The 9,423-nt window shown below is 52.0% G+C and overlaps 1 protein-coding gene across 1 annotated transcript in view; it reads right to left on the minus strand.

Annotated features, from left to right (window-relative positions):
* Positions 1–2,528: 2,528 nt before the first annotated feature.
* Positions 2,529–9,423, minus strand: part of APBA1 (amyloid beta (A4) precursor protein-binding, family A, member 1) — a 9,701-nt gene continuing 2,806 nt past the window's right edge. The window contains exons 2-4 of the mRNA XM_008571761.1: positions 6,408–6,527; positions 4,116–4,256; positions 2,529–3,349 (exon numbers count right to left, since the gene is read on the minus strand). Coding sequence (XP_008569983.1) covers positions 3,278–3,349; positions 4,116–4,256; positions 6,408–6,527 — 333 coding nt within the window. The 3' untranslated portion in view covers positions 2,529–3,277. The remainder of the gene's footprint in view (positions 3,350–4,115; positions 4,257–6,407; positions 6,528–9,423) is intronic.

Raw genomic sequence — 9,423 nt, forward strand, 5'->3', positions numbered from 1 at the left:
GAGAGTGAGTACATCGAAGAGGTGGCCCTTGGTTGTAAACATCGGTAACGGCTACACCACGGGGTCGAGAGACCCGAGAAGGGCTGTGGGTGGTTTTGTTCAGTGTGCGACAGGGAGTGCTGGGTGTGACAGGGGCTGTGGGGCCAGGAGGAGCGATGGGGGAGGTAGTAGGTTACTCTGGGACTCCCTGAAGGCCGTGTTGAAGGGCAATATTCAGAAAGCAAACCCGTCTGCAGGGACGCAGCGTCCCTGTGATGTGCTGTCCCCCATGGAGCCTGCTCTGGTGAGGGGGGAGTTGTCACATGAGGAGTGGGCTCCAGGCGTTGGTCTCTGGGGGTTTCTTCCTCTCGTGAACCCAAGGCTGACGGCGGCTCCCTGAAATGCTCACACTGGAGAAGGCAGAGGCAGGGTGGGTTCTGGTGCCTCCTGGCTGGCCCAAGAGGGGGAGGCGAATCTGGGAGTCTGTCCCCAAAACTGAGTCACCAGCATGTCCTAGCCAAGCGGCCAGAGTGGCTCTGTGCCCTGGCAATGTTTGAGAAGGCTGCTCTGTACTAGTCTTCCCCACTCTCCGGGGCATTTAGATATTTACATATATAACTATATATATATTGGGATGTCAGAAGGGAAGGAGACCACCACTTGTCCTGGGACTTTCAAAAACTCAGTGCTAACATTTAAGACCCCAGGGTTAGCCACAAAGGACTAACTCCCTGCACCTAATGGCAGCAGGGGAAGAGAACACAGGTCAGCCGGGTGGGCCCGCACCAAGTGCCAGCAACTTGCACTCTCTGGGTGTGAAGAACCACTTTTATTAATGCAAAAGAATGTGGTGCATCAACTTACTCATGCTAAAATATGTCAGTCCTCTAGGAGAGCTTACAAAATTGGCTTTTCAGCACCTCTCAAGGTTTCTAAGGTTTTTGTGCAACAGGAATACGAAGTGTATTCTCTCGTCGGGGTGAAGGTACTTAATTGTAATTATCTCGGGGTTTTATAGGGACGTGCTAGTGGAGTTCCCACCCCCTGGCCAATCGCAGTGGGCTTCCGTGGTGCTGTCCAGGTTCTTGGGCAGGTGGCCTGAGGGGCCACCCTGGCAGCAGACCGGCACGAGCCCTTCCGATGATTTCCCGAGGCTCCTGATGCCTGGGATACCACCACTAACGCTCCATCTCTGTTCTGCCCGCGCTCCCTTTATGGAAGAGGAAAGAAAAACTGATGACTCTCTAGTATTTAATTGTATCATCAGACAGTGTACAGTTTGGTTATTTCAAGAAGGGCAAACTGAGAACTGGGCTGTGGCCCCTGCTCTTCAGATGGGGGTGGTTCGGCTTCTTCCAGCAGCTGACCGGGGAGTATCCTTAACGGAAGCCCAGCGACCTGCAGCGCCCATCCCGGCCTCGCCCCACACGGCTCCCTGGAGAAGCGTCAGCCCCTTCCCAGACAGGACGCTCGGGCAGCCGCAGCCTCTCTTCATTAGGGCTTTTTGTCCCACAGGAAAGCTGAGAGCCCAGCTGCTGATCCCCTGAGGCATCCAGCTTTCCTGATTCTAATCAGAAAACGTAGAGATCCCAGGGAACTGAGCGCACAGCTCCCTGGTTGAAGTCTCCTGTTCCTCTTCTTCTTACATTCACTTTTCTCCCTCCCCAAATCCCTCCACTCTCTGTATAAATACATCCTACCCAACACTTGCTCACTGAATTCCTGTTTCCACAGACATAACATAAATATCCCAGATGCAGAGAACAGGGACTATATTAATATTACAAAATATATTAGTTTCTCTTCCCTGTCTCTACTGAGGTCATGAATGAAACAAAACAAAAACAAAACCACACCCCATGTGAAAACAAAATGCTCTTTGGACTAAGAATAAGTGAAAACTGGCTCAGAATAATATTATTAAAACATCTGCACACTACTGAGACGGAATCCATAAATATGAGGCACCTGATGAAAACACAGACCATTCCACACCAGCTGAAAACTCAGACCCACGAGGCAGAGGATGACGTTTCTGTAATGCATTTGGGGATATTTGGGCATAACTTGAGGTCACTATTGTCCCCTTCATCTTGTGGCTTATGTACTGTTCTGGCCTTTCAAATATCACATCTGGCCTAAAGGCCCTGAGTAGAAGCACTGGCTGGTCCCGCCTCGGGCCAGGAAACAGGACACTATTGCACGTGATCCTTGTCCTCCAGGGGAACAGTTACCCGACTCCCAGTGCATGTGTGGACGACAAGGGAAGTCCAGCAGGAGGCTGTGTTGAGCCCAGGAGGGCGCTTGCAGTGGCATGCCAGGCCTCCCAGAGAGGGCCTCTCTCTCAGGACAAGGCTGACCAGCCCCGTGTGCCTGCCAGGGGCAGGGGCCTACCAGAGAGACGTGGCGGATTTTCCAGGGGCTCTCTGTGCCTCAATTTCAGCTTGCCTCATTGGTCGTGGGGAGGAGGGAAGGGTGATATACACATGAGATTGTGTGTGTGTGTGTGAGTGGTGTGAGTGTGTGTGTGTGTGTGTGTATGTGAGAGAGAGAGAGAGAAAGGCAGATAGGACCTGCCTGTGCTTATCTAATGGTTGGCGATCCTGGGATAAGCTGGCGAAGCCTTGGACGCCCCATGAACTGCTGAGCTCTCTGCCACATGACGGTCTCCTTGTCCAAGGCAGTTACTGCCCCTTTGATCCTGGGTGAGAAGGCCCATATTAGAAAACACATAACATGGAAACTAAATGTAGCTATAGAAGAGGTTTAAGGCCGGCTCAGAAATTCTGGGCAGACACAACGTGTGGTACCCCAACGACCTGGCGGGCAGTGCAGATGCCCCTGACCCTGGGGCTGGTCCCCGTTGCTACCACATTCCCATAATCGAAGCAGAGAGCAGAGCTCAGCACCCAGCCCTCAGGTGCTGCGAGGCAGACTCTGCTGCCCCCGGGAGCTCCTTCTAGGAGGTCTGCACCTCTTGGGATGGGATGATCCCCTTGGACAGTGACAGCCCTCCTCAGGGACCCTCCCAAGGCCCTCCAGGATGCTTCTGGGCAAATACCAGGTGGACAAGGCTGCTCTCCCGCCTCAAGGGAGTGCACACAAAACTTCCCTGGTATTAAAAGAAAATGCAAAGTGGAGAGAGAGAACAAAGAGGTCCTTGCGGATTCTTCTCTTCCTATGTAAAGCCGAATGCTGGGCGTGAGAGGGAATGTCTCAGCGGACACACGGATGCAGCACGAGAAACACAACCACGACGAGGACAGTCCTCCATGCAGGCCGCTGCAAGGTGCACGGCTCAGATGTACACGGGCTGCTCCTGGGCTGTCAGCAGCCTGTACATGGCAGCTGGCATCGTCTTCATGTGAATCTGAGGGCAGACACCACACGTTAGCGGGGGCTGGGTTTAGGGGGCCGCAGGGAGGGGCAGTGCCTCTCACCACAGGGGGCTTTGAAGATATCCACCCCCACCCCCATCGCCACCACCACCACCCAGGACCTGACCCAGGATGGCCTCTGGGAGGAAGAGAAGCCGCAGGCTTTCTAACAAGTTAGGGAGACAGAAAATGAAAATAGGTGAAGCTCGTTTTCCCAGTCACTGCACTTGTTCTCACCAGGCCTTCCCAAAGCACAGGACTCGAAATGGGAGCACGAGGCTGGGCTTCCAACCGCTCCTGCCTCCCCCACCTCTCTCGGCCGGTACAGCAAGGACACGCCCCAGCCCTGAGACAGCAGTTATGACCGGAGGCGAGCGGGTGCCAGGGGACGCCTCTGGAGGACCACTCTGCTGAGTAGACTGGAACCTAAGACTTAAATCTTCCCAGCACATTTGGTGAGATCAACTGGGAAAGTGGAGAAAACTTGGGCAGCCACAGAGAAAAGAAATTCAAATCTGAGTGTTCAAAGAGACGTGAGCAGATGGCACTGAAGAGAAGGCTGACGGGGACGTGCCTCCGTCTCGCAGAGGCTCTCAAATGCGGCCACTCGTTAATCGGTTTACCATTTGGTCAGAGACAGGCCATCTGGTTACTGATGAGCGTTTAGGATTGGAGAGGACACTCAGAAAGGCTCCCTGGGGGGTCTGTGCAGCACCAGACGACACCTCAGCCCCCTGCAGCCCCGGCCCTCGCTCCTACCTCCCCGACGGCATTGGAGAGAATGTGGACGATCTTCTCGTGGGGGGTGGCCACGACGCTCTGCCCGGTGATTTCAATGATGCGATGTCCCACGCGGACGCCGCCTCTCTCAGCAATTCCCCCTCGCATGAGGCTGCAGATCTACCAGAGCCAAGGGCCGAGTTACACCTCACGGGCAGCACAGCTTCTCAGAGAACCGGCAGTGACAGAAGGCTGTCTTTCCAGGAACCCCGTCCCTAACACTCTCATCTCAAAGGTTAGGCTTCAGGCATTTAAATCTCTTAGGTTGTTTTCACAAGAAACAGGTCCTGTAGGCCCACCAGCCAGCTCGTCATGCAGTCTGCACAGAGAACGGAGCCCACCGCTAGCCTTCATGCACACTCAATTCTGACTGCTTTTCATCTCCCCACTGGGTCTGGGTGGAAAGAGCTGCTTGGGCCTGTCACAGAGCTGCCAGTGTTTTCAAACTGTCAGCCTGTGTAACACAGGTTAGAAGTACTTTCCACAATCACAACTGGGGCTCAAACATGGAACTGTTTAATGCAAGCAGCCCGTCTTTTAGCGTCACAATTGCATGAGCCAAAGCGGGGCTGGAACCCCACTTTGTGTTCTAAAGTGTGGCCAGCTATGGGGGGAGCTGCTCCTTTTGGCCTTCTCAACTCAGCGGCCCTTGCTCGGGCTCCGTTCTTACAGAAACAACAATGCACCTGTTTTCCTGATGGCACAGCCAGGCCCCGCAGTGCACAGAGGCTGCAGGCAGGCACCGGCCCCATGAGCCCCCCAGGGCTATGGGATACAGCCACCCCCACCTCACACACACACCATTGTGAATTCTCCCAAAAGGACATGCTGGAATTTGCTAAGGTGACTTTTCTTTCCAGACTGTGCATTTTTATTTAAAAGCTGATGCAGACAAGACTGCAAGCAACATCTTGCAGCCACGTGCCGTGTGCACCTGTGGGTGAGTGGCCCTCCAGTCCCTCAGGGTCTCGGGGTCAAAACATTCAGGGTCAATACATTAGGTACTTTACATACTTCAGAGAAAACCAAGGGTCTTGACAGACCCACATGTGTTACAGAACAACTTTGTTAATATCTGAACTTTCAATGTTATTCAAATATGAAAAAAGCAAACAAGTAAGTATAGACAGGCAGATGATGTCAGAGCAAAACTGCAGGGACTGACAGCTGCATCCCTGACAGCTGAGCTCAGCTACTCAGTACAAAGGATGAGTGAAAGGGGGCTGGACTCTCAACTCCAACTGGGAATTGCAAGGGCTCTTCTAAACCTTCAAACATACTTGGCATAAAATTTTAATGACATAGGACTATTAACTGAATGTTAAGGGGTTAAACAGAATGGGGTCTCTGGCTAGAAAGATGAATGCAAAGAGAGGGAGTGTGCAGCCCAAACCTACAAAATCCACAAGCTTACAGAGAGAGAACTGGTTTGCCACCAAAGCCCAGAACCACCATGAACCCAGAACAAGGAAAACCAGGATAAAAAGGAAGTATTATTGTTTCTATTTGGGATGAAGAAAGAAACTAAACAGAGGTGACAGTCGGTCAGCACTGCAAATGTACGTAATGCCATTCAATCGTGCACTTAAGAATGGTTACAATTGTGAATTTTAGATTATGTATATTTTACCACAACTAAAAAAGGGGGGGGGAGAAAAAAATGAGGATGTATTATTTTAAGGCAGACAACCAAGCGATAGAAAATAGTCCTTATCCCTGAAGTGCCAGTTCAGGTGAAACGGGCCAGTATGCTAAGCACAGGTAATCCATGCACAACAGCCGCTGGGCAGTGGTTCTCAGCCAGGGCTGCACACAGACCTCAGAGCTCTGAAGACCAGCTGAGCTGGGGGGACCCCACAGACACCACCCGCCAGCTTCAGCAGTCCCCAGAGGGCAGGAGGCCCTGGATGGGCACGTCCCAAACCCTCTCAGGCTGGCAGCAGAGAGGGCAACCCTGCACTGTCACAGAGACACTGGGCTCTGAGGGCTTTGGGGCTGGCCGCAGAGAGGGCAACCCTGCACTGTCACAGAGACACTGGGCTCTGAGGGCTCTGGTTCTGGCAGAGCCTTTCTCTTCCCACTTGGGAGGGCACAGAAATCCCTCCCCATAGGGAATCTGCCCACAGAGCGAGCCAAGCCTGACTTCGCCCACTCATGCCCCTCCTTGATGGTTTCTTCCAAGGAATGGACTGGCTCTAAAACAACAACAGCAACAAAAGACCAAACGTTGTGCTACATTTTGGAAAAAGGTGTGGAGGGGGTTGTACTTACAATTCCGTTCTGGACACTGAAACCCAGCTGGTAGCGAAGATCTGGTCTTCGGATTAACACGGTGGTTACTGGAGGACATCTCACAATATTCAGCTTCACTCGGGATTGATTCTTTAAGCCCTTAAACGGGAATAAAGTACAGTGGATATGGAGACGATTGAGGCAGACAGAATACATAAAAGCAGAGGGCAGCAAAGGAAAAAGCAACCCTAGCGAGTACACTATAGGCTGCAGCCCCAAGTGCTATCAGCCCAGGGGGCAAACCACACGGTTCAGGTGAAGCACTTCAACCCTCGCAGAGATCGGTTTCCTGAGGGCACTGTCTTCATTTTGGGAAATGAACTGTGTTCGTGGGATCTGGTAAGAGTGGTCGTTGTGCAACTACGAGGAGAAGTGTCACGTGCTTTTTGGCTTGAAAGGTGAAGGATGCACACTCTCTCCCAGTAAGGAGAGAGACAAATGGGAAATGGACTTTTTCTCTGAAAGGCAAACTGTAGCAATGCTCTTTCCTAACAGAGGATGTCTAATTTGCAGCAACTGGCCTGATTCATTGGGGCTTGTTTTCTCTGGTCTCCAATGCTCCTCTTCCCCATTCTGCCTGTTAGAGATTTTATAGCTTATTCACATTCCCACAGCCACTGGGGACTCCAACCAGTGTGTGCCTCCTTGATAGAATGGAGAGGATTGTAGGACAGGTGTTGATGGAGAAAGGAGAAGCATTAGACTTGAAGACTGTCTGTGGCTTCATGAACCCTGTATCCCTCCCTCTGAATCAGAATGCATCGTAGAGCAATGCTGGTCTTTTAGTATAAAGGGGGACAGGTTTCAGAGCTTAGAGAGCTTCCTCCACCCCACTGTGGTCTAGGCTGAGCTCAGGCTCATGCTTCTGTCCTCGGATCACACTCACAGCACTGACAGAAGCCCTGGTCGGCTCAGGAGCATCTCCTTGAGAAACCATCACAGAGCTACACTTCCCTCACTCGGGGTGGGAAGTGCTCCCACAGGTCCTACCACCAACTTGTCACTTTACCCTGAGAGGAGGGTGCCAGGCAAAAGTAACCCAGCCCTCAAGTACACATCCATCTTCCAGGTCCCCCCAGACAGCCTGCTTTGCCTCCACGAGGTCCTGCTTGCTGGACAATGCAGGCGGAATCGCCCACAGCAGGTGCTTCCTGACCTGTTTCAAATCATGACATGGAGAGAAAATGATCTAGTTTGCACACTGGGGTAAACAGACCACATTGTTGTAACTGGAGGCCCTGCTGTCCCTGGCCCGGCTTTGAGAACTCAGGCAGAAGAGATCTCAAAACTCCAGCAGGAAGCACCTGCCCGACTGAACACCTAGCAAGGCCAGCTCAAGGTCAGCTACAGTCCCTCTCTTCCAAAGGGCCAAAGGTGAAAGGAAGTGTTGGGAAAAATAGAATAGGGCCCCTCGCCTCGGGTCTGGTTGGGAGTGGTACAGCTCATTCTTTGTAAGCAAGTTGTGTGAGGGTGGAGTTAGTGTGTATGTGTGGTGCCACCTTGGCTGGCATCTACTGCCTAAGGCGGCTGCCACCACACACAGCCATGCTCTTGAACCTATGGCTCTAAGGACCTTTTGGCCATTATCTAGCTCATAGATCTGCATGTGAGGGGTCTGGGGACCCAGCCTGGAGTGTTTAGGGTTTATGAGGGGTCTGTGAGCTCCAGACCCAGCCCTAGCTCGACAATTGGCCCAGTCGGCAGGATAACAGGCAGGTAAAAGTAGTGCTATAGAGAGAAACCAGTCTTAAAAGATGGTATGGCAGGTGGGTGAGCAACTTCTCCTCCAGGAGAAAGCAGTCACCAGAGGAGGGACAGGGAATCTGGGAAAAGGTGGGCTCTATCCTCTCCAAGTCCTTGGTATCCCCTAGAGACAACACCTAATCAACTCACAAATGGATCCAGCCTGTGCCCCCTGCAGTCACAGTGGAAAGAGAGGCCCGGGGAGCACGCTGACATATCCACAACAGGTACACATGAAGCCTGAGTGTTTGCTACTTATTCTTTAATAGAAATCTGCAAGTTCCACAGCTGCTGCTGATCGTCACTGGACCAGTCTGCAAAATCCTTTCTGTGGGAGGTCAAAACATTTCACATTTTATAGATGGGAACCTGCTTTGTCCAAGGGCTTTGCGGGGTCAGAACTAGGGTTAAGGATGCCCTACTCAGGACTTTCCTTCCCTCACAAGCACCTGGCCAGGCAGAGAGGTAACACTGGTGTTAGATGACTTCAGTGCAGACAGAATTGGTGGCAAGAGTGCGACTGGCTTCTCTGAGTGGCAGAAGCGAACCACATACCTTTTGTTTCTAAGTATGGATGGTATGCTTTAGATTGAGGGGCAGACAGGGCCTCTGGTTATCTGGCTTCACTAAGCTTGGTCAATGAGTATATGCCAGTGGTTCTCAAAGTGAGGACCCCAGGGCAGCAACACCTGGCATTTCATTAGAAATGCAAATTCTTGGCCCCACAGCAGGCCTACTGAATCAGAAAATGAAGGCTTGGGACCCAACAGCCTGTGCACTAACAAGTCTTCCTGGTGATTCTGATGCACACTCAATTTTAAGAACTGGTGTAGACTACCACCGCAGAACAGTAAACAGTAGCCTCACCTGCACCCAGGAGACAATTTCTCCCCAAGTATGATTAGACAGAAAGATGCCGGTTTACAACTCATTCCTGCAGCCAGTGCTTTAATGAGATCAGGTCCTGGAAAGGCTGGGTGGGGGTGACAGCTTGTGGGAGAGTTGGTCAGACCAGTCACAACAGCCTGACTCCCAGCCAGTTACCTCCATGTCTGAGTCAGGTGTGAACACCCTTAAGATCCCTGTCCCACAAAACCCACCTGATGATGAAGCCAGCCAGGCCACAAGGACAGTAACTACTTGTCACTGAACACTGACCCTTGCTTGGCAATGACTGGAGATTCACAAGATCTGTCTCATTTAATCTTCCCGACAAACTGGCAGCTATAATTATCCCCATTTTACAGAAGAG

This window comes from Galeopterus variegatus, unplaced genomic scaffold, assembly GCF_000696425.1.
Source record: "Galeopterus variegatus unplaced genomic scaffold, G_variegatus-3.0.2 Scaffold715, whole genome shotgun sequence".
Classification (NCBI taxonomy): domain Eukaryota; kingdom Metazoa; phylum Chordata; class Mammalia; order Dermoptera; family Cynocephalidae; genus Galeopterus; species Galeopterus variegatus.